This window comes from Schistocerca serialis, chromosome 3 (assembly GCF_023864345.2).
Source record: "Schistocerca serialis cubense isolate TAMUIC-IGC-003099 chromosome 3, iqSchSeri2.2, whole genome shotgun sequence".
Classification (NCBI taxonomy): domain Eukaryota; kingdom Metazoa; phylum Arthropoda; class Insecta; order Orthoptera; family Acrididae; genus Schistocerca; species Schistocerca serialis.
This window is the reverse complement of record NC_064640.1, coordinates 564286984-564313643: the sequence shown is the minus strand read 5'-3', so window position 1 is coordinate 564313643 and position 26660 is coordinate 564286984. Positions and strand designations below refer to the sequence as shown.

The 26660-nt window shown below is 37.2% G+C and overlaps 1 protein-coding gene across 2 annotated transcripts in view; it reads left to right on the top strand.

Annotated features, from left to right (window-relative positions):
* LOC126470461 (uncharacterized protein DDB_G0271670-like) overlaps nucleotides 1-23527 on the top strand; it is a 177088-nt gene extending 153561 nt beyond the window's left edge. For both annotated transcript variants that reach the window (XM_050098319.1, XM_050098318.1), the window contains exon 8: nucleotides 16671-23527. In XM_050098319.1, coding sequence (XP_049954276.1) covers nucleotides 16671-17310 — 640 coding nt within the window. In that variant the 3' untranslated portion in view covers nucleotides 17311-23527. The remainder of the gene's footprint in view (nucleotides 1-16670) is intronic.
* The last annotated feature ends 3133 nt before the right edge of the window (nucleotides 23528-26660 follow it).

Below are 26660 nucleotides of genomic sequence, written 5' to 3'. Positions count from 1 at the left end.
CGAGCCTGTTGTCTCCTGCTGTGGAGACACCCCTGTCCCATTGGCTGCCTCCTCCACGTGTGGCGCCCTGGGTTTCCAGCCTCCCGACGCCGGGTGCCTGTCTGTCCCTGGCCTTGGGTCTGTTGTCACAGCCTGCTGTTCCAGTTGAGCCACCTCCACTGCCCCCTCACCATTATCATCTCAGCCATCATTGCCGGTGGGTCCACCCCTGTCTCCTCCGCACTGGGACCTGCCTGTTGATGATGACGCAGAGATGGCGATGGCACCCTCCTTCCCTGAGTTGTCATCAGGCGCTGCACCGGCCCATCGCTCTTGGGAATGCCAATGTCTCAACATGTTCCCGCCCTATGCTGCCTGGCACATTGTCCCATCCCTGCTGTCAGCACCAGCCACCAATGCTCCGGATCCAATGGATGTGTCTCTCATTGGGCTGCCGGCATCTTCTCCATTGCCTGGGCGCCCTCTTCACACAAGGGAGAGGTGTGCTGTATACTGCTATTAGTACATGTAGCGAGTGTGATTGCACCAAGCGTAGTGTCACCACATGTGTTTCCTTAAACCAGCCACCACATTTTTATTCCATACTTGTCAAGTTTGTTCTTTATGGCAACACAGGCAGGAGGCCTTGCCTGCATCTATTGAGTGTGCAGGTTGCGGTCGTCTGCAAGTTGTGGCTTACTTTGGCTCCTTTGATGCTTGTCACATGGGTTCTGAGGCCATTCTCAATTCATACAGGCAGCTGTCGGAAGTGGTGAATGCTGCTGCCTCGCACGTGGGGTGCAAGCAGAGCTCACAATATGCAGCTTTGTTGCCAGAGTTAATTGGGATCCTTTGGTTTGGAACCAAGAGCAGGGTCTCAACCAAAGGCTTCGTCAACTCTGTGACGGTCTTAGCTGCAGATTTCTGGACCTGTGTTATCAGGTGGGGAATTCTAAGACTCCGCTAGAGAGGTCAGGAATGCACTACATAAAGGAAGCAGCTACTAGGGTAGCAGAGTTATTGTGGAGTGCACATGGGGTTTTCTAGACTATGTGGTAGTCTGAGATACTCTGATGAGCACTCGCCAGGCGACGCACAGATAGCAAAATCAGACTGCATTCAGAGCAAAGAAACTTCGATTCTCAAAATTTTATCAATAAATTGTAGAAGTATTTGTAATGAAGTTCCTGAATTTACTGCCCTCCAAGAAATTTGTGTCACTCAAATTATTCTTGAGACCGAGCGCTGGCTGAAGCCCAAAGTAGAAAGCTCTGAAATATTTAGCAGTTCATGGAATATGTATAGGAAAGACAGATTAGATGGCATAGGAGGGGAGTGTTCATTGCATTTGACAAAAACATTATCTCTATTGATGTTGAAATTGAGTGTTACAGTCAAGTTACCTGGTCACATATAACATGTCTAGGTGAAATCATCTTCATTGTTCGATGTTTTTGCCAGCCATCCGATCCTGTTGTGACAGCTTTGGAGCCACTTAAAGATAGTGTACTGTGAGTAGCATGGAAATATCCATCTCATGCAATATTAGTCCGAGGCGACTTTAACATATTGAGTATAGACTGGGATGTCTAAGATTCACTGTACAGTCAGGCAGTCTTGTGAAGTACTTTTGAATGTCTTCCGAAAATTTTCCTGAGCAGCTAGTTCAGCAGCTCACACACAATGGAAATATATTAGGCCTTGTAGCTACAAGCATTCCTAACCTTATGGACATGATTGGTATGAAAAACAGGGAAGAATGACTGTAATGTCGTCATAGCTACTATGGTAACTAAAGGTAATAAATCAGTTAAGAAGGGTAGGAGAGTATTTCTGCTGGAAAGAGCAGATAAGCAGTTGTTAACATCCCACTTAGAAAATGAATTGACATCATTTAGTTCCAGTATGATGAACAGAGAGGAATTATGAGCACAGTTGAAATGGATTGTAAATTGAGCTGTTGAGAAATATATCCTGAGTAAGTTGATTAAAGATGGAAAAGACCCACCATAGTGTAACAGTTCAAAACAGAACGCACAAATGACAACAGGCTAAAGTTTGTAGAGATTTGTGCGTCTGTAAAAAGATTGATGCACAAAGCGTACAATTACCACCACCGTCATACGTTAGCAAAAGATCTTCTCGAGAACCCGAGAAAATTATGATCCTATTTAAAATCACTAAGGTACTCTAACACTTCTATCCAGTCACTTGTTGACCAATCTGGTGAGGCAGTAGAAGATAGCAAAAGGAAAGCTCAAGTTTTAAATTTCACATTTAAGAAATCATTCCTGCAGAAGAATCGTACAGGCATACCATTGTTTGACCATCACACAGACTCCCATTTGGATAGTAATAGACATAGAGGAAAAACTGAAAGAATTGGGGGGCAAAAAAAAGTTTCCAGATTCGGATGGAATCCCAATTTTGTTTTGCTCTACATCATTGGCCCCTGACTTAGCTTGCATTTATTGCTAGTCTCTCATCCAGTGGTAAGTCCCAAGTGACTAGAAAAAAAGTGCAGCTGACTCCTGTATATAAGAAAGATAAAAGAGAGGACCAAAAAATTACAGGCCAGTATCTTTAACATTGGTTTGCTGCAGAATTCTTGAACATATTCTGAGTTGAAATATAATAAATTTACTTGAGGCCGAAAAACTTCTGTCCACAAATAAGCATGGTTTTAGAAAGGATTGCTCGTGTGAAACTCATCTTGCCCTTTTCTCATATGATATACTGTGAACTATGGATGAAAGACAACAGGCAGATTCCATATTCCTAGATTTCCAGAAACCATTTGATACCATGCACCACTGCTGATATTAATGAAGGTACGAGCATACGGAATATGTTCCCAGATATGCGAGTTGCTCAAAGGCTTCTTAAGCAACAGAATCCAGTACACTGTCCTTGGCGGCGAGTTTTCATCAGAGACAAGGACATTGTCAGGAGAGTCCCAGAGAAGTATGATAGGACTGCTGTTGTTTTCTGTAAACATAAATGATCTGGTGGACAGGGTGAGCAGCAAGCTGCAGATGTTTGCTGATGATGATGTGGTGTACAGGAAGGTTTCATCGTTGAGTGACTGTAGGAGGATACAAGATGAGTTAGACCAAATTTCTGGTTGGTGCGATAAATGGCAGCTAATTCTAAATGTAGAAAATTGTAAGTTGAAACAGATGAGCAGGAAAAACAAACCCTTAATATTCGAATAAAGTATTAGCAGTGTGCTGCTTGACAAGAGTCACATTGATTAAATATCTATCATTGAAGTTTCAAAGTGATATGAATTGGAATGAACATGTAAAGACTAGTAGGGAAGGTGAACGGTTGATGCTGGTTTATTGGGAGAATTTTGGGAAAGTTTGATTCATCTGTAAAGGAGACCACATATAGGCATTTAGGACACCAGTACTACCCATTATTGAGTTCTGCTAGAGTCTTTGGGGTCTGCACCAAGTTAGATTAAAGGAAGACATTGAAGCAATTTGGAGGCGGGCTCCTAGATTTATTACCATTAGATTTGAACAGAATGCAGAGATACTTCAGTAACTCAAGTGGGAATCCTTGGAGGAAAGGCAATGTACTTTTCGAGGAACACTATTGGAAAAATTTAGAGAACAGGTATTTGAAGCTGACTGCAGAATGATTCTACTACTGCCAGTACAAATTTCACGCAAGGACCACGAAGATAAGATATGAGATATTAGGGCTCAAATGGAGGCATATAGATAGTCATTTTTCCCTTGCTCTATTTGCGAGTGAAACAGGAAAGGAAATGACTAGTAATGGTACAGGGTACACTCCACAGTGCACCATATGGTGGCTTGCAGAGTATGTATGTGTAGAAAATACTACTCATCCACGAAATCCACACATGCCTTTGTCGGTGGTGAAGTTTTCATATGAGTAAAATGAATTTTTAAATTCATCTAATGAGTGATAAAAAAGGCTTGATTTTATGGTTGTTATCATGCTGAGGCTAATCCCTGGGAGTATAGGTAGAATTATCATTCAAATGTAAATTTGAAGATATTGGGCTTCAACCAGTTTCAGCTTTTTCAGACCCTGGGAAAGGGACTGAGAGAAAACTTTTGGAGTTTTTTGGTTTCTTCATGAAATATATGTAAATAATTATGATGAAAAACAAATAAGTTTCATGAAGTTTTGCACCTACCCACAAATACCAGATACTGTGTGACTTCAGTTTGGATCCTGCATTTCTCCCTCTGATCTAGAATCATTCCGTTTGCCCTCAAGAGTTTCCAAAATTTCACTCAACAAACATAACATATTTGCAGCAGAATTACAGCCATTGTAAGGAAACAATTACTCAGTTAGTTCCAACAACAGCTCGTATATTCCCAACTGATTCTAGAGACTGACAGGAGAGGACAGCACCTATCAAGAGTCAGGTAGTTAGACATTCATACCTTGTTATCCTACAAAAGCAACCTAGTTTTCAAGTGATAGGCAACCTGCCCATCATGAAACATTGTGGCTCAAGTATACTCTGGTACGATCGTTTGAACACCAATTTTGTGGTCGAAGTTGTGCTTGGGGTTGGTCGCCAAAGTGTATATAACTTTGTATCTTGATGTTAAACAGAGATTTCCTCTTTATGTATTTTATATACAAGAGCATTTGATAATGGGGCTTTAGTCTCAATACTAGTCATGACAAAATAAGTAACTAAAGAAATGTAGGCATAGAAGTTTTATTTCCTGAAGTTTGTTCACACATAACAAAAAAAAGTAAGGATTCAGTTTTTAATGTTGCAATAAATAAAGAACTTTTGTACACTTCTGACTACTAATAAGCCTTATTAACCATTTGAACAATTACAGTTTTTTTAGAAAATAATGAAGTTTCCTGTTTTGTTCAGCAATAGTCCGAATTGCTTTTTTCCATGTTCTAAACACAATTGTACCTGTCTTTGTGGAGTCTGAGTTCTCCAAAGTATTTGGGGATGATAAGCATGTATCACAAATTCAATCTTTCATATTGTCTCTCACTGTAGGATACTACTAATATAAAATTTCTCTGGTATGTTACTAAATGAAATGTGGTGCCCTGATGGCCACATCAATCGCCTGATGGCCATCATCAGTGGCCCTCCTCTGTCGAGACATCATTTGGGAAAATAGCACACTAATAAAAAAAAAGTTCGGAAAAATTTAATCTAAGATATGCCTGACCACTACTGAACATCACTCTTGTTGGCACTGCATCAACAGCTGTGTTATTTGTGGAACATCTTCTAGCAACTTTGTCTGTGCATGTTAAAACACTGTCCTTTGGTGATGCCATAAGATTAAATTATGAACTGAGTATGAACAGTTACTTTTATGTATATCATAGAGAGAAGCCTCAATAAGCTACAGACTACTGATGAGAATGTAACAGACAGATTAGAAAGTGAGTTGAGTAGAAAAAGAAAATTCTTGCTGCTAGGCAGCAGTTATGAGAGGGATATAGGCAATAGCTGCAGGAGAAACTAAGATCAAGTTACAAGGTCATGAGTATCATAAGCCATGTGCCTTGGCCAGGTAGCAGAGGATAATGAGGCACTGGTTAGGGATTTGAGTAAAGAAAACCCAGTATTAACAGTAGGGGGAGGAGACAACATCCTGCCCAGTAGTACAGAATACAGCATTGTGAGTGACCTGGATAAGTTACAGGACACAATCTAACACAAACTGCAGCTTTGTTGCAGTTCTGCAGTGATATGATCAACCCTGGATGAGCAGTCCATCGGGCATATGATCCCTCGATGTTTTTACTATTATTATTATTATTATTATTATTATTATTTATTTTATGGCCTTCATTGGACCACTCTAGTCAAAAATACAAAGTTGTAAACAAGTTGTTACACAGGGATACAATTTGTCTCAACAATAACTTAATATGATATTTAGGAAATATAATTATTAGAATCTATTCTTATATGAAAGGTGTTTTGCTCTTCTGTCTGCCCAATATTTCTTCATTCTTTCAAATATTTTCTTTCTTTCTTCATCTGAGACCACTCTTCCTGTACTCCTTTTATTGGTTTTCATTTGTAGTCTTGTTTGTGGGTCCTGCAGTATTCTGGTTTTCTCTGTCTTCTTTTTTAGACCATCTACTGTGATTTAGAGTTCTTTTATCTCTTCCTTAATTTCTGTGATCCATTTAATATCGCTCTTGCTATTCCACAATTTTTGTATTATTTTTTTACTAATTTTTTTTTCTGGAATTCTCATCAGGTGTCCAAAGAATGAGATGCGTTTCTTCCTGATCGTGCTCATGACTGGTTCTATTTTCTTATATACTGCTTCATTTGATGCTATTCTCCAATGTCCATTTATTTTATACTGTTTATTTATACATGTCCTAATTATTCTTCTTTCTGTTTTTAGTATTCTGTCAATTGCTGCTGTATTAGTTGTTTTGAAGATAGTTTCAGCTGCATACATTATTTCAGGTTGTGTAACTGTTTTATAGTGTTTTAATTTTGCATCTATAGATAGGCTTTTTTTTGTTGTATGTAGTTTTGGTAATGTAATTTGCGTAGTTCAGTTTTTTTTTTTTATTCTATTCTGCCATGATGGCTTCTCATTTAGATTGTATGTTATTATTTTGCCTAAATATTTAAATTTATCAACAATTTTGATTTCCTGTTCTCCTATTGTAATTTTGTTTGCAAGTGGTGAATCAGTTAGCATAATCTCCATTTTTTTCAAATGATATTCTAAGGCCTACTTTCTCTGCTATTTCTTGTAGTGATTTCACTTGTTGCCTGGCTTCTCGAACGGTGTTGGCTAGGAGAGCAAGACCATCAGCGAATCCCAAGCTTTTTAAGTTAATATCATCTTTTGCATTTCTAATTCATATCATCTTTGGATTGTCCTTGTACCATTCTCTCATTATGTATTCCAGTGCACAGTTGAACAGTAATGGTGATAGGCAGTCACCTTGTTTTAAGCCTGTTTTTATGAGGAATGGTTCCAAAATTTCTCCTCTAAACTTCACTTTTGATTTGGTGTTGGTTAGAGTGAGTTGTATTATTTTAATTGGTTTTGGATGGAGTCCTAAATTTCTTAAAATTTTTAGTACTGAAGGTCTGTGGAGACAGTCAACTTAAAATCTACAAATGTTATTGCCAGAGGTTTGTTCCATTTCTTGTAGTATGCCATAATCAATTTTAAACTAATTATCTGCTCTGCACAGCTTCTCCATGGTCTGAAACCTCCCTGATATTCCCCTAACTCCTGTTCTCATTGCTCCTTGCTGGATGAATTCGTAACTAAAACTAGGAACTGATCAGGTTGCTGCTGACTTCGAGTTGCCTCCCATCGATGCTGTGCCATTTGCTGCAATTTGGATGTTGGGATACACAGGAGTGGGAAAGTTAGATTACATGAAAATACAAATGGTTCACAATGGGGAGAGGGGCAGCAGTATCATTACAAAAGGTAGAATTCTTGTGATTACAGGTGAGAGAGATTAGCTCTTTAAATCTAAATAATGTAGCAGGCGATTTCCGAAGTGAAAATTTGGAGAAATGAGGAGTTGCTGTGTATGTTAAAAATAACATCAAGTCATATCCTTTGGAACCAGTAAGTAGTCTCTGCATATAACAACAGTTGAATACCTGTGTTTGCGAATTGTCGCTACTGGGAAAGTAATTTTTAATAGTTACAGCATATAGATCTCTATTGGGCAAGTTCAAAATATTTTTAGAAAGAAATTAGTCATTATTATGTCACCTAGCAAGCAAAAGAAAACAATTGACAGTCTGGTGGAGATTTTATTACTAATTTTCTAAAAGATTTTGATAAAAGAAATGATTTGGAACTATTGCTTATTGCATATAACCTGCATTACATTGTTCATTCTCCCACAAGAATTACACAGGGAAGTGGTGTACTAACACTCAGTGTATCTGTATGTGGACATGTATTCAATTGCATAAATGTTTAGCCAGTAGTTGATGACCTCTCTTGTCATTATGCTCAGCTAGCCATACTTACAAGGAAGTGGTATCATGGGGAAGAGCTAGAGTAATTGAACTAAGATTACAAGAAGCTGACTGGAGGGATGTGTATCGTGACGGTCACGAATTCCAAATTAAATGTATGTGTAGATAGAGTTCTATCAATTTTTAACAGTTGCTTTCACGTGAAAACAATAAAGTATGGTACTGATAAGACACAGCAAATGCCTTTAATAACAAGAGCAGGTAAGATTATATGTGCAAGGAAAAGGAAATTATATGAAATGGTTAGGACAAGCAGAAGTGAGACTGATTTCATAATACGAGAAATACTGTGATGTCTTAAAGAAAGGCTTAAAAATCAAAATACCTCTGTATAATGTCTAAAATGTAAACAGTAAAGGAATGTGAGGACTTCGTTACTGAAGAAAAAGACACAATAATAATATATGGCATTCTGGTAGCCAAAGTATTTAATAACCACTTCCTTGAAATGACTCAGAAGATTGGCATGGAGAGTTAAATGGATAAAGCAGTAGAACACATGCAAGAAGCAATGCCATATGCTTATAAGCAAATCACAATTACACCATGCTCTGCCAAAGTAATTAAGAATATAATGAATTCCCTCAAACGCAAAAACTCTTTCAAGCTTGATAATATCTCAAATAATTTACTAATATCCCAATATTATCCATCTTAAGGATTGAATATAATAGTTGTGAAGATTATCATTATTGATTTTTGCATACAACACACAAATGTGAGGAATGTTATTCATAGCTATGTGCTTCAAGCATCGTGCTTCCGTCATCTGGCTATCTATGTTCAGCCCTTCATACACACAATGTATAAAGCTGTTTAAAGAGTGTGTGTGTGTGTGTGTGTGTGTGTGTGTGTGTGTGTGTGTGTGTGTGTTCCTATTCTCCGCATATATGCGACGTATTCAGGCACACATGCAACACATTATTAATAGATATTAAGTCACAAACTGTCTGTGATTGTACTTCTAGGTTAGATGTGAATTTCATTAATAATATTCCATCTTTGATCAAAATATTTTTATTTTCTAAACTGTGCACTACATTTTGGAGCTGTAACTTCATTTTCAGGGGCTATATAGACAAATGGACGTTGCATCAGATTCAGTTTTTCACTCAACAGTGACAGGATGATACAGTTCATAGTTTTGTGAGGAAACTGGCCCAGGCTGGATTAATGAGAGAAATGAAAGTTTTGTAACATAAAATCTATATCTGACCACATAAAATTCATCTTCTGCATTGGAGAAAAACTTTCACATTTGCACTTACATTTTGAACACCTTAGCATGTTTGTGACCGTATTATATGACTTACATAGATTAGCAAAATAACATTAAAAATTACTTAAAGGAATGAAAGTTAACATTTTTTGTTTTAATATAGTGGGAAAGTTTTGGTAGAATGTAAATAATTTAGGATTAAAGGAGACCACTGACCAAGTAGTAGACGCATAGAGTCATCGACAGGCACACACAAAAGAGAAAGGAAACTTGGCAGCTCCCAGAATAAATCCTGTATTGAGGTGTTGTACAAGTACACACATGTGTACTTATACTGTAATTCAACAAAGGATTTATTCAGAAAGCTAGCAAGTTTTCTTTCTCTTTCATTTGTTCCTGTCAATGACTCAATGCTTCTCGTTTTCAGTGAGTGATCTTCTTTACTCCTAAATTATTTACATTGTCTTTTTTCTTCTTCTACATCCTTACATATTCAGCACAAGACTTGACGTGCTTATTTGTATACAGTGTGACTCAAAATATTAGTTCCAACTTAGTGCTTCTGTTTCTAATTTTACTTTTGAGATTGTAACATAGTAATAATATCAAATTATTTAGATTTCTTCATAAAAATTGAATGAAAAAAACCTACTGCAAAATGTTAGCGAGTATAGTACAGTATAGTATATTATAGTATAATATGGGAGGCAGTGGAGGGGAGAGAGGGGGGGTGGGGAGAGAGAGAGAGAGAGAGAGAGACTAGGGTAAGTGGAACGAGATGGAGATGAGAGAGTTTATTTACACTATCTGATTAAAATCATCCAGAAACGTGCTAGTGGACAATACTGTGGCATGTGACTACCATTTGCCTTTATGATGGCTTGAACTTTGCTGGGTACACATTCAGTTATGTGTCTCAATGTCTTTGGATGTATTGCAGCCCATTCCCCCTCAAGAGCCAAAACCAGAGAAGGTAGTGATGTTGAATGCTGGTATCTGAAGAAAAGTAGACATTCTAATTTATCCCAAAGGTGTTTCATTCTGTTCAGGTCAGGACCCTGGGCAGGCCAGTCCATTTCAGGAACATTAGTGTCAACAAAAAAATGCTGCTTTATGACAGTGTGCATTGTCATACCAACACAATCAGTCATTGTCTCCGAACTCTTCCTCTTCTGTACACAGTACACAAATACACAATGCTGTAAAATGTGTTCGTAACCTACCACTGTTAGCATTTTCTTAAACGCAATGAGGGAACCACATCTTAACCATGAAAAGCACCACCTCCTCCGTACTTCACTGCACGTGAACTGTTGCAAGCTTTCCGTAAAATTTTCAATTTTTAAATCATTAATTGAATGCACTACTTTGGAGGACTGTTTTGCATTACTGTATAGAGCTATGTCATATACTATAATTAGCTGTGCACCATGAACAGACAGACCATTCTTAACAGGAAAAGTTTTTATTTGATTAAATTTATCTTGGTCTATAATAACATTATCGATCAGTGTGCTGCTTTCCTGTACCACCTGAGTAGGAAAATCAATAACTGACATCAAATTGAAAGGACCAAGTAATACTTCAAGGTCAAGCTTTCTGTCAGACTCTTTCAGAAAATCTACATTGAAATCCCTACAAACAATAATTTGCTTCCCTCTGACAGATAGCACAACAAAGAATCCAGGTTTTTCAAAAGTAGCTGAAAATTTCCTAATGTGGACTTACACACAGCTACAATTGTGAAAGTAACATTATTTAGTTTTAAGTTCAGATACACATGCTTGTACATGTTGCTCTGCACAAAATTTTTTAGTTCCTAACTTTTTCACAGTATGAAAGATTTTAACATATTTGGCAACTCTTCCTCTCTCCATAGTGTGTCTACTTGCATGTGCTGAAAGCTTATATCCACCTACATTTACCTTTTCCATATCTGTGACAGTAAGTCTGGATGTGGTTTTTAAGCAGCTTCTCACATACCAGTGTGTGAATATTTTGCTGGTAGTCAATTCACACTGCAGTTACACAATTCACAAACATTTAGAAAAATGTTTGCTCACGTAGGATGGACCTGATCAGCCAAAATGGTCACATAATCCTGGGCTGTAATACAACCTTGCAGAGTAACGAATGTGTCCATAGAAAACCATGATAAGGGTGCCCAAATCATCACTGAACCCCTGCTATGTTTCACTCTTGGAAATTCCCTGCTTATGGAGCTCCTTTCATGTTTTGGTGCTGACTGGGTTCACGGGCACGACATTCACTTCTGAAGCAACGTTTGCAGCTGTCGTATGCTTATTTTCCATCACAATTATCTTCAGTGACCATCTGTCTGCACTCACAATTGTCCATGTTGTGACTTAGCAGATGTTTTTCTGCTTTCCCTGTGTGTGGTATAAATCTTTGATAATGTGCCTCTTAAAACACCAAACACTTCGCCTCCCTTGATTATGAAAGCACATACCATTTGAGCACCAACACTTGGCACACGTTCAAATTCACTTAGCACCATCATAATGCACTCATAGCTACACAGAACACTGTTCTTCTTTCATAATGAGTACATTGCATAGGTGCCATTTGTGGTCAAATACAGCAGTTCAACCTGCAGGCTTGGCTAGCATTTGCATTTATGTTCAAGTGTGTTTCTCATGGTGTTCCCATATGTTTGTCCAACTCCCGTATAGTACCATCCCTGATACATTTGTTGAGATATGTGACCAGTGCTAAATGTGACCGGAGAGGGCCTTTCATCAGTTTTGCCCCATTTCTGATATCTCTGTTTATTTGGAGATCAAAGTAGTTTAGCCACATTTAGAGTCATAATATTTCAGCACCAGAGATGTTTGACAATTGACGATATAGATATATATCTGTTGTTCAGCTACTGTCCTTAATAATGGAAGTTACTGATGGTGTCTTTCAGCCTTGTGTGCAACTCATAAAAAATACAACAGTGGCAAATTTGAGTGAATACTCAGTACAGAATCTAATTGAAATGTTTTGAGGGCAGTGACTTTTCATCTGTTTCAAGTCAAAGTCAGTCCCACTATAATCACCCACCCAGTCTTTCTAATATTACAATAATTTTAACTGGTTGATATTTGTGCAAGGACCAAAGCTAGTTGAAATCAGCTCCACTTTACGACTATCCAGTACTGTGGGTGTGTGCAATTTCAAACAAATGAAATTAATAGTTGGAAATTATACAGTCTTGCCATTAAAAAAAAAACACACACACACACACACACACAGATATATATATATAGAGGGAAACATTCCACATGAGAAAAATATATCTAAAAACAAACAAACAAACATACGCACAAAATTCAAGCTTTCGCAACAAACGGTTGCTTCATCAGGAAAGAGGGAAGGAGAGGGAAAGACGAAAGGATGTGGGTTTTAAGGGATTGGAATGACTCCTTACCCTCTCCCTTAAAACCCACATCCTTTCGTCTTTCCCTCTCCTTCCCTCTTTCCTGATGAAGCTACTGTGGGTTGCGAAAGCTTGAATTTTGTGTTTGTGTTTGTTAGTGTCTCTATCAACATACCAACGCTTTCGTTTGGTAAGTTACATCATCTTTGTTTTTAGATATATTTTTCCCACGTGGAATGTTTCCCTCTATTATAGCTTATACCTGTCCCTTTTTCCCTCTAAGGTAAGTCTTTCTGCTCCCGGGATTGGAATGACTCCTTATGACTGGTGTAAGTATTACTTGGCTGTATATAACTTCAGTAACAGCAGAAATTATATTTGTCATAATCTTTTTAACCTAAGTAATTTATGGTAATGTACAACCCTAATAATATCTCTTTTACACTTCACAATATCCAAAGCGAATGACCAAGTTCCTCTTTTGCTTGCAAAGCTGTCTGCAGTATGTAACATTTACTAATACTTAACTTTAAAATTACTATGATTAGTTCCAAGTCTCTCTCGAAATTAACAATCACTCATTGTTTCCTTAATACTGCAGGCATGTAATATAGCATAATGAGGATGCAAAGAAGCATGCCTAAATAATATGAAGATCAAATGTTTTATCTACTGAACAAAACATAAAACATTAATAACTCTTCTTTTTTGATCACTTCTGAGTTCACTCAATATCTGCTTCATGACAAGAACCTGCAACAGTTTTACATTTTGCAAAGTGAGTGATAGAAGTATATTTTGTATTCAGAAACACTATCTCTACATTTGAAGTTAACCAAAAACTTTTACTCATGCCATGCACACAAGAACAATTTCTGAAATGCAGAATTGTCTAACAACTAGTTTGTATTGTCGTAATGACAGAAGCACTCCTCATTTTAAGCTTCCACATATTTGTCACAAATGTTCACTCTATACATTTCACACAATAACTAAAATTACGTGGCACAATACCTGAACTTGTGATGTGAGCCCATTCTAGTCTCTCTCTCTCTCTCTCTCTCTCTCTCTCTCTCTCTCTCTCTCCCCCCCCCCCCTCCCTCCCTCCCTCTCCCCCTCTCCCCTCCTTCCCCCTCCTTCCCCCTCTCCCCTCCTTCCCCCCCTCTCCCTCCTTCCCCCCACACTCCCCCTCTCCCCTCCTTCCCCCCTCTCTCACTCCCCCCCTCTCTCACTCCCTTCCCTTCTCCTTTTCAGTGTAGCTATTACTTTTCTTCCATGAATCACATTTAGTAGAAACACTTTAATGTTGGCAGGTGAACTGGAAATATTTTCAGTTATTTCTTGACAGATAGTGTAATATAGTTGTATGCACTGTAACAGTATTTAGCACTTTTACTTTTGTTAACAAACTTTAAAGTGAGAGTATAAAATATATACAAAAATCGTAATATGAAAAAAGTCCTTTCTGCCAATTAGTCCACTACAGGTAATTTCTTCCACTTGGGAATGTAGTAGTAGTAGCAGCAGCAGCAGCAGCAGCAGCAGCAGCTTTATGGATATGGGACATGTCAAAGTATTTACAAATTTAGATCAATTTAAAATAAGCTAATTTGTATACACATATATTTACAGACTTCTAGTTATAGACAATCATTAGATTTATTCCTGGTATACAATACATTTTTAACAAATACTTATTAAATAATGTAATGCCACACTGTTCACTCATATCTCACTATCAGTCACTGCATAATATGCTATCCTGAAAAACTGAGTCAGCATCCCTCCATAATGAGTGAGATGTTGAGCTCAGAAAGAGGAAGAGGTATTAGTATTTTGCTATGCATAGCATGGGGGTAAGTATTTCTAGAAAGGAAAAAAGAAAGGGAAAAAAACATAAAGTGAAGGTGTTACATGGAATATTGGATGTTTTGTAATCATTATTATTATTATTATTTATTTGTATAACATTTTTTATCAAATAATTGTACCTCACATACGATTGTTCTTCCGAGACTGTAGGCAACTTTTTTACCAGTACTTTTGCAAACTCCTCTTACTTTAATTACATTGCTTGGTTGGATTCTTCATGTATAACTCCTTTCAATTTATTTTCAATAAAGATATTCACATCTAGTATTCTATTTTCCATTTTTTGCCCATTCATGTCATCTAATAAAACTACTTCTTCATGCAGTTATATGGTTGACTATCTGGAATAATCTCACATCAAATCCAAAGTTCTTACTTCTCTGGTAGTGTTGCTAATTCCCACCAGTAAAACTGCGTGTTTGTGGCTATTTATGCCTGTTATTAACTTTATGTAGAATGATGATGATGTCTTGGCCCAGGGTCCAGATGAAGGTTTAGGATTTTAGTTGGCACCCAAGATACTAAACCCTTCATCTGGTTCAGGTTCATTGATGATACCATCTTGATCTGAACCCTGGGTGAAGAGACAGTCCTCCTTCCACCACAACCTCAACACATTATCTTCCATCTGCTTCACCTGCTCTTCCTCAGATCACTGCGCCCCCTTCCTTAATGTCTAGCTCCACCTCCGGAACGGCTCCATAAAACCTCTGCTGCTCCCATCAAGTCCATCACCCATCGACAGTACCTCCGATTTGAGTGTTGCCATTCCTTCCACACAAAAAAGTTTCTTCCATACAGTCTTGCCAACCATGGAGGGTGGGTATGCAGTGATGAAAAACTCCTTACTCAGTACACTGAAGGTATTCAGTTGAATTCTAATGAGATGGAATGGTAAAACATTTGTGTTTTCAATATAAAGAATGCCCTTTTTGTTGCAAACATTCAAAATCGTTCAAAATTTGTGTTTCAAATTTACAGAGTCTCAGAAACTGTAAAATTCATTAATGCCTCATAGGATCGGTGCTGGACTTTCCAGTTACAGTTATCACTGTAAATCCACAGTTTGCCTGATTAATACCAAATACAAGTGAATTCAGTTTATAAAAAACACATTTATATTTTATGTTCTTTTTTTCTGCAGCATTGTAAGGGGCAGTCAAATGAAAACAAGACAGATGGAAGACAGTAAGTAAACTGTTTATTATTTCAAAAGTAATTGCCATAATCATTCAAACATATATGCCAGTGATAGACAAGATGCTCAAAGCCTTCATGGAAAAGTGTTCATAGTTGCCTGCAGAACCAAGAGGTACTCGGGCATTAACCTTGTCATCCGAAACAAATCGACAGCCACAAATATCTTTCTTCAGTGCTCGAAAACTATGGAAATCACATGGGGAAAGATCAGGACTGCATGGAGGACGTATAAGGACTTCCCAATGAAACCTTTGCAGAGTAATCGAAACAACGTGCCAACAAAATGGCCGCCCCCATGTTGCCAAAGTTGTTTCTAGTATGCTGCAGATATTTCACTGTGAATCCCCTACACATCCCCATACTGTCCCAATCTCTACTCATGCAATTTCCATATTTTTGGAACCCTGAAGAAAGACATTTATAGCTATCTATTTGCTTCAGAATGTGCATACCTGGGCACAATCATGGTTGTGTAGGCAACTGTAAACATTTTTCCATGAAGGTATTGGCCAGCCTGTTCCATTTTGAAATAATAAACAGTTAAATTACTTTTTTCTTCATATGTCTCACTTTTATTTGACTGCTCCTTATATTACAGGGAGTTTGCAGAAACCCTACAATGCACAAAGCACCATGTTGTCAGTTTCCTTTTAATGGAGATTGTGGAATGTGATGTGCTAAAATAGGAACGGAACTCACATTGTGAATTGCAACAACAGTAACAATCAAAATTTATATTTCAGAAATTTAACTACTTTTAAATCCTAGCTTGTCCATCCTGGTTTAATTTTTCAGTACTTCAGAGAGAAGCAATTATAAACAAACTTTTAAAACTGAACGGTGAAGACGAGAGAAGACAGGGTAAAAATTGCTTCTGTAAACAATTTTAGTCACTTGGTTACATATAACAACAATTTTCTCCAGTAATTAATTGTTTCATTGTTATGAAATTACTAAACTGCTTTTTGTGACATTAGTTTTTTACTTTCCAGAAAATCACCAAATAAACCCGGTAACAGTAATGGGAATAGAGGCCGAAATAGTGGTAAGAGGAGACAGAGCAATGACAGTAATAATAATAGTAAAATCTGCAGTAATAATTATCAAAACAGCAGTGGTTCGGCCAGTGGCAGTGGTAGCAGCAGTGGTGCAAGCAGCAGTGGTACGAGCATTGGTGGCAGTACTACCAGCACCAGCGCTAGCAGCAGTGGCACCAGCACAAGTGGCACCAGCTGCAGCAGCAGCAGCAGCAGCAGCAGTAGCAGTGGCGGTAGCAGCAGTGGCAGTGGCAGTGGCAGCAGTGGCGGTGCCAGCAGCAGCAGTAGCAGCAGCATCACCAGCAGCAGTAGCAGCAGCATCACCAGCAGCAGCAGCCTCACCAGCAGTAGCAGCAGCAGCTGTGGTGCCAACAGTGGCAGCAACGTAAATAGGAGTACTGCCGTGAGCAGTGGAAGAAACAACAGGGGCAGAAACAGCAGGGGCGGAAGCAGTAACAGCAATGGTAACAACAATCCAAATAACACTAACACCAGCTCCAACAGCAGTCGCAGCAGTAACCATCACCGCAATAGGAATGTTTTGCAGCACCAGTCCATTGTCATCAGCAACTCGTCTTATTCGTCAAGAGTTTGAGGCAGTTGTACTTCTTTATCAAAATTATCAGTATTTCTATTGGATATCTTCCAGTCAGTCACACTCACGGTCAGAAAACTGTAATCTACAAAGATTGAAACTGAGGAATGGTCTCGTGTAATATCAGTGACTACAGCCACTTTATCTGCACACATGATTTTACAAAGGATTTCAGGACTGCGATCAGGTAAATTTCATGAAATACCTGTTTTGCAACTGAAGAAACACAAATAATACCAACTGCTGAAATATAGTGACAGTCTATTCGGCCCAGCCTGCTGAAATTTCAAGAGCCATTCCTGTGGCTACAGACCTGCTGAAACAAAAATGTTTATCGAGATCTGAGCATTCGCTACAAAAGTAACACATGATACGTATTAATCCTGAACTAGTTTTTCAAATAAATGTGCTGACTGTTGAAATACATTTGCTGTAATTATTAGCAATGTTTAAACAGCACAGTACAGATTTTTTCCATTGGTTCCATTGTTTGGGGGGACTCTCCAGAGGACTTGCCGCAACTGATGAAAGTTGGTGATAGTTGTGGCTTGTTGAACTGTTACAGAATCTTTTGGATTTTAATCCACTACATCCACTGTATCATACTACAGTGCATAATCACAGTTTTGTTTAATTTTACTGTTACAGTGATACTCATTGTTCCAAAGTGTCAGGGATTAATTTCCTTGGCTAGTACCTCATGCTAGAAGTTCATATTTGCAGTGCACCTGCCCTGTGAATGCAACTCAAGCAGCCTTTTCCTTGACATGTCTCTTTACTGTGCTCATTCCTTTTGCACATTTTTTGCATTGCCTAATCCTGGGACAATTCAGCTTTTTTTAACCTTTGAACTTGAGTTTTTCCCTTATATATATGCTGCTGTTCACATCAAAACAAGTAGCGGTTATGTAACCATAAACAGAATATGTCAATCTAAAATTGGAAGATAACTTATATATTGAAAGAAAAATTACATGGAGACAATGGTTGGCCAGTGCTTACCTTCAAAAGACGAAAATTTCAAATACTTATTGGGAGTCTGAGTGGCCTGACCCTTCTGTTCAACACCAAGCAAAAGGACACAGTGATAAGAAACTGATACCACATTCAGGAGGACAGTGGTTCAAATCTCTGTTTAGCTGTCCTGATTTAAGATTTCTTTGGTGCCCCTAAACTGCTTAAGGTAAGTGTTTGGATGGCTCCTTTGGAAATGACGTGTCTGATTCCCTCCCTAACATTTCCGAATCTGAGCTTATGCTCCATCTCTAATGACCTTTCCATGGATCGGAAGTTAAACCACCTAATCTTCCTTCTTCTTTTCCAACCTTTCCCAAACTATCCCTCTGTCATACCTGAGGAAGGAACTACAGGTTCCAAAAGCTGGGTATAATTTTTCCTACTTTTAAGTGGTGTGTGTGGGAATTTTGCTTCCTGAAGGTAAGTACCGGCAATCCATCTCAGCTCCTTACAAGCTAACCTATGAGACATCATTCATCTGTGTTTTATTTCTAGAAAGTTTTCTTCATAATTATTCTGTGACCTGGCTGATTTTCAACATTAATGGGGGCTGTAAATACAGACTTTAATACAAACATTCATGCATATCACTGAACAAGAAATAAGTAATGCATTGTTTGTTCATGTCAGAAAAAATTCATTATATAGAAAGCAGTGAAAAATATTGTTACTATAGAGTGATTGTATCTTCAGTTTTCAAATATTTGGAGTGCCATACTTTTAGGTCTGGCAGTAATTGCATTTTTATAACATTTAGTTATTTATGAATAAAAATTTCAGAGAATCTTAGTTTGTTATTACATATTGTCCCATGATACTGAGATAACAAGAGTATTGCTTTTGTTGTTCAGTGGTCATTGAAAAAATTTAATTCTCCACTCCTACCTAGCTCAGGATCAGATTGATGATGAAAAATTGATACTGCTTTTAAGACATTTTAAAAGTATGTTATAAAATGAGTTACTATAGGTCATCTTATGCACAGAAGACAAGAATACTTGAAAGAGAATTCATAAGCAATACCAGAACATTGCTCTGTTTTTGATTCTCTTTCAGGTTTAATCAGACTTGCTTGTAGTCAGTCATGTTAAACATGTCCCCAAATGTTCTCTACATTTACTATTTTGTTAATTCAAGCAGTTCTTAAAAATTTGTTCTTCTTTGGGTAGAAAGGTATAAGTATAATTCCCACAATTTCAAAAGATGCACTTACATCCTTCTGCCTGATCATTATTTATATTTTTGCATGTTAACCCCAAATCAAAAAAATATTTCCGGGTTAAAGTATTCAAAATAGGTTTATATGTTTTGGTGAGCTAAAGTCACCACTATTGCTTGCAAGAGTGTCATAGATCACATTTTTCCATATTTCTAGACTTTTACCTTTCTGCCTTGAGAAAAGCAAATTACTGTAGGCTGCTGGAGGGGCTATTATGGTTACCTTACTTTATACATGCCTCTTCTGTTTAGTTTCCTACTTTTTTGTGAAGCAGTCAGTAATAGATGATTTAAGCGCACAAGCATTTTTCTCTGTTTGATCCTGCACCCCCGCCTCTCCCTCCCTCCTAGGTGCTTCTGTTTTGTTCCTGTGTATTTATTTCCTTCAGTATTTATTTTTAAAGAATCCCAAGAATATTGCATTATAATGTCTTCTGGGAAGCAGAGTTTTTTCAAATACAGGTTTAAGCTCTGAATTTAATGTCTTAAATTTTTTTGAAAAACTAATAGGATTTTTGGATTGACATTCAATATTGTAAAAGTTGTATAATTTTTGGCTGCTTATTAAATGTGTATTCTTCCAATTTTGTTATCAGCAGTTGATACATCAGATAATTTGTAGCACAAAATGTAACATGCACTTCACACAATTTGACACAGACTTGAAAGCCATACATTTGTATATCATTAAAGTTATTTTACTACAAATATAAGAATTCTTTTGGATATATTATGGAAAACATCTAAATATCCTAGAATAGGCTACATCGCAAAATCAGTACCAGCTAATTCGAATGGTTTCTAATAATTTTGATACAATTTCCTAATCTTTCTTTCCACTTGACACATCCTGTACTTCATAATCGTTTCTCTTATTCCATTCTGTACCTTTTTTTCCGATCTTGCACTGATAGTGTGCCAATTTTTAACACTTTCAAACTCAAGTTTTCGCAACTGTTACTTCCTGGCATCTCTTTTCTAAGAAGTCTTCTGAATCCAAGAATGTATATGCTAGTGGCACTCTCAGGTGTTGTGTCAGTATGTGTCACTGAAACTTTGCCATTTTTGTTGGGAAACCTGAATGTGATCTTGAGGTAATGATATGAGTGGAAAAAGTGTGTTAATTGACATAGTGAAATATGATTGTGCATGTGCCAAGCAATGACTTGTGGCTGCGGCACTCTGAGAACAAAACATTATTGACTGGAAATGAAAATTAAACCATCTGCTGAAACTGGAAGGGTGCTGAGCAGAAGTTTCATCAGATGTTGAAGAGTCTAGTGATGACATCCAACACAATGCTTGAGGGCCTGAGCAAAATTTATAATGCTCAGAAAGTCTTAAAGACCATGTGAGGTATGTATTGGGACAGGAGAAAAATGAAGCAAAAATGACTTGTGTACTGCTTACTTTCTAGCAATAAGCCAGATTTTCTCCGTCAAATGTTCTGCATTTGTGGCAGAATTGTGAAAGAGCGTCATTTGAAGCCTGTTCTACAGTATTCACTATTTCCTTTGGTTGCATCAGTAGACATTCATTTTTGTTAAAGGTGATGACTTAATTACTTTCCTCATATCTGACAGCTTCATAGAAAATGAAAAAGATACTATTATCGAAAAAAATTGCACTGTGTTGTATCTTTACCTTTTTTTTTCATTTAAAAGAATTTATGTATCTGAAGTAGTCTTTTGTTAATCAGTACTCTCATTAGTTGACCAAAATGTTCATCTGTTCAGCCTTGCACTATATAAATTGAAGAATTTTTTTTGAATCCATACTGCATCCACACCTATAACGCTTCAGTGTGAACTACCATATCTCACTGTAAGTCATGCTGTAAGCTCATATTCCAATGAACTATTGTTATCCGTGAATGTGTATTCCATCTCATTTATTTGTCTCACATGTTGCTTCATTTTGTAAATCCGATAAGTACCTTAGTCATTAAACCTTAAAAAACATTTTAACACTATACAATGGTTTCTGCACACAATTCAAATGTTAATGGCCATACAAAAAATAAATTTTGTTTAAATGTATACTGTCTCATGATTGTGCCAGTTTCTGCTATCAAATTATTGTGGAAAGCCATATTGAAGTGAACTAAAGTTGTCCATGCTACACATTTCATCAACTAATTGGATAAGATCAGGTCACATAGTTTTGGCTAATGGCAAACTAGTTGATTTTTGCTTACTGATCTCATATTGTCCTTGGTTTCCTGAAAATCCAACTTCTGTAATTTTTGTCCTGTTCTCCCTCTAGCATCCACTTCTCCATAGTGTAGGATTTCTGCACACCATTGTTAATCCAAGGAACAAAGAATTCTTTGATGTTTGTCCTGTGTGATTCTATAACTCTTTTGCCTAACATGAATGTGGTATTCTTAAATTTCTGTATGGATCCCATACATTTTTCTTTGTGATTAAAGATGGTATTTGACATAGGTTGGTGAACAGTAATTTTTTTTTAAAAGAAGATTGTGATGATATAAGACAAACTACTATTCAGACACTTTCTTAACTACTATTCAGACACTTTCTTGTACACAAACTAGCTTAGCTGTGAATGAACCTGAATGGTTAGGCTTAATAAAGACATCTCAACTGGGAATCATTTCTCTCTTTATGAATGATGATATTACTATTATTTTGATGATGTCTTCATTTTTCATGTCAGCAATAGTTAAAAGTTATTTCATTTCTTATGTTCATATTTTTTGTTTCTTTTAAAAAGGGTGATGTTGATTAAAGGCAGCAACAGATGAGTGAAGGATGATTTTAGAACACTGGATTTGACCTGTTCACTATATGTGCATTGTCAGTATTGCAGCTGTGTGTATGGGACACCAAACAACCTACAGCAAGTAGTGTCTTGTCCCACACAGCCACCTTTCACAGCTAGAGCAAGTTGCTTTGTGTGTCCTCAAGTCAGTGGAACAAATATTAAAATGAACATAATGTGTCCCTTGTGACCTATACATGACATAATCACGTAATGGGAAATCAAATGATGCATGTGCGGTGTGCAACCTGACACCTTGTAAGTCAGTTGCAGTGGGAGTATCATTGTCAGTGCCATTGACATGCATAACTTTGTTTGTAGAAGTACATCCAGTACACCATACAGTGCAACTGTGAACATTGTTTGCTAGTTTACATGTGATTAAAATGATATATAAAAATTGTGTGTATTGAGACTGATACCATTAAATGTTTCCCATAAGTGTTATGTAGCTAAATTATTTTTTCCAGTACCTGAAACTGTGTTGTATTCAACAGTTCATTTTATTTCATACATCCAGTTTTTTTTTAGTTCTGAGGGCAACAGCTTAGTTGGTTCTAAGCAATTATAAATTCTTTTACATTAAGAAGAGCCCATTCATTTTCTTTTGAATATACAGCAAAAGTATTTTTTTAAAAGTATACTTTGAGCTGTATATGTTGTTGTTACATTTGTGAATACACGTGTTTAGCTTTGTGGCAAATGTATGATGTTTATTCGGAACTACTGCTAATAAATATTTAATGCATGTAGATAAATATGTTTTCGCAGTTGTTGTGGCTAAACGTACAACAGTTTCAATGAATCAGTGGGTCTGTACTCAGAAACTTCTATGTTATCAGTTACCATTCCATATCCTCTAAAATGTTGAAATTTGTGTCTTTTACTGTATTGATGTTCATTGATGTGTCTCTTACATGTAATTGGTGTTAGTTCCATACTATGCTATGCAGAATGTTGATGATTGTTAACACAAAAGTCATTGGCAGCACAGATTCTGTGAGAATTAACAGTTTATAGTTATAACTACCACTAAGAGTTTGACATAGCTTTTTTTTTTCAATGATCTTGTGCTGTCTGTCTTTTGTTGAAGAACAGAACTTGATGGCAGACTGTGGAATTATTCCGATTTGCTTGTGATGGAGTACTGTCTATTTCTGCTGTTAAAAGGAAGTGAAATATACAGACTTTTCTGAAATGTAATTGTGTTTTATTTAGGACCTAAAATAACAGGTGTTGATGGGTAAAGGAAATATACTTCGGAATTTTAACGCTGTAGAAAGAAAGTACAGGGTGTGATACCAGAACTTCCTTATTTTGGAGGAAAAAAAAAGAAACCGACGGTATTAGAAGTATCAATTTAATTCTCTTCCCATTATATTGAAGTAAATTTAAAGATTCATTCCATTAGGTTTTGAAAATGATATATTGAAGGTGGCCTCAGCTCTGTTCAGTGAATTTGGTTAGTTGAATTTGGAAGATGTGGTCCACGTTGTTCAGCATGTGTCTATCTTATGTCGGCAATAGCAGCACAAATATTGTTCTGCAGCTGACCCAAGGTCTGTGGACAATTGGTATACCACAAGAGTGCCATTGACATTCATGCTGTTTGAGCTCTGGTGCCATCTTGATGGAACCAGATATCCCCCACATCAATTTCTTCAAGTCTGGGGGGAAAAATCCTTAATCACCTGGACATAACATTCAGAAGTGACCATAACTACCGTATCGTTCTCTTCAAATAACTGTGGTCAAAACACCAATTTTTTTATAGTGCACACCAAACAGTCTCACATTCTGTATGCAGGGACTGCTCATTAAGTTCTCGGAGGGTTCGTGCCACTCCAATACCACTTTTTTTTTTTTAATTTTTTATTCATGCATCCACACAAATAAAAATGAGCCTCAATGCTGAAGAAGAACATGAGGCATGTTTTTGTTCAAGACTCCACATGCATTTTTTGGGGAACAAAATTCATGTGGATTAAGTTTGTGCACCACTGCCAGTTTGTATGGATTCAATTTCACATCTTTGTGAAGAATTCTTCTCAGTGTATGATCAGAAATAGCAGCAGCAGCTGCATCGCTTGGGGAATTCCAAAATTACCAGCCTGACTTCCTCGACATTTTCTGGTGTCCTGGTGATTCTTGAAGGCCCTGCCAGTATCCGTAAACATGTTCACCCACATTACAATCTATTTTTGATCAGGAAAACAATCTGCAGGTTCAATAATAAACTGTTCCCTGAATGCACGCTGGGTTGCGATGACAGCACGACCATCAGAAAAGTGAGTTGCCATGGCAAATGCACGCTCCTCTCTCATCCACTACAGGATTGCTACTTAACTAACCTGGAAAAAAGGTTAGGTCCTGCCCTTTCCAATGCGCTAAACCCCACACAGCAATGGGTAATGGCCACTGTGTGACATGAATTTCAAATAAAGAAGTTCCTGTGCTGCACCCTGTACTTATTTCACTCTTGCCAAGGTTCAGTGGTTACCCCACTCCTGTTCTTGATGTATATAAATAACTTGTTCAGAACATTGAAAGACTTCAAAAAGCATAATGTTTACTGATAACACAAGAATACTGGTAGAGGCCCCGAACACAATTATAGCATTCCCAGTCAGGGGAATGGTAGAAAATGTTTACAGCACACAGCTTAACACTTAATCATAGAAAGAGTTGTATTATGCAATTCCAAACAAATAAAAATTGCTTATAGGTTCCTAAAATAGGTGTCTTAGAGCACACACTGGAATAGGGCCTTATGTGTGAAATTCCTAGGCATTCAGGTGAATGTCAGAGGCCATCAAAACATATTTTATTACTTTTTTTAGAAACTGGCTTCATTCCATAGGTTTCTGGTACTGAATCCATAACTGACCTAAGTTTTTTCTGTAACATAAAATTTGTTGCAATGTGATTTTGTGAGAAACTCAAATATTATCAAAACACATTTAACTGGAATCAAAAGTAATTTAATTTTTCAATATGAACAAAGGTTTTATGGAAGTATAAATTTGAAAGTGCCTACTGACTGCATAGGAATTGTATGTGCATTCAATTATATTTCTTTTTTCTCTTCTCCTTCAAGCACCTAATATAGTGTTTTCTGTAATAAATTGCCTGTTGTGTGTCTCAGTGAAGAGACTGACAGTCTCCCATCATACTGGTATTCTAGCAACCCTGATGTCATTTTTTGTCACTTTGTTGTCTTCGTGAAAGTGCTCACAATGTTCGTCACTGTCATCACTCTAATTTTCAGGGAAAAAAAGTAACCATTCCAAAAGTGAATCTTGATGTTTATCAAACTGCCTAACTTTTTGAACTTTTCAAATATAATGTGAGTTCTTTCAATTGACTAATGTATTTTACAGACTATAAGAAACTACGGACTATAAGATGCATCTTAATTTGTAACCATTTTTATTTTTAAAAAAATCAACATTTTTGTTATTAGATTTCACTACTAGATTGCAAAGCCAGACAAAAAGAAATTCTCAATTTATAAAATCGAACTGACCTTTAAAATCCCTGAAAATCGTCATCTGAACTTCCACCTTCTTCTTTCTCTTCTTCCTCCTCCTCTTTGCCATCATCGTTGTCCTCTTCATATATAAGATGGTCTACACTGCCATTGAGAGTGTTATTTATGCCACACTTCTTGAATGATTTAACCATAATGTCTTCTGCCACTCTAAACCATGACTGTTTTATCCACTGACACACTTGTTTGATTGTAGATCATTTTAAAGCTCCCTTCAGTTTTAATTCATGTTGGGTTTCATCCATCATCTATATGTTCCATTCCTCTGTCAAATACTTTTTAAATGGTGTATTTATCAAGACATCAAGAGGTTGCAATTGTGAAGTAAGGCCTCCCGGAATAACAGCAAACTCTGCATTTCCCTGTCTCAGTTTCTATTTCACAGAATTTTCCAAATGACTACTAAACTGATCTAGCACAAGAAGAGAACTCTTCTTCAGTAAAACATCTTTTCTTCTCTCCCACACTCTTCTAATCCATAATTTCATACCAGCTCCATCCATCCAATCCCTGTCATGTACAGGAACACCACCACCTGTCAGTATTTTAGGTTTTGGCACTGTTTTGCGACTGAAAATCATCATTGGATTAAGTTTAGTGTCATCACAAAATTAGAGGACAACAGTGTAGTGCATTTTTTCATGTCCACTTGTTTTTATAGTTACAGTTTTAGCACCTTTCTTGGCAACATTTCTGTTACTTGGCACATTGAATGTCATAAGAGTTCCATCCATATTCACTGTTTGTCTTAGTTCCACACTGATTTTCTTTCAATGTTGAA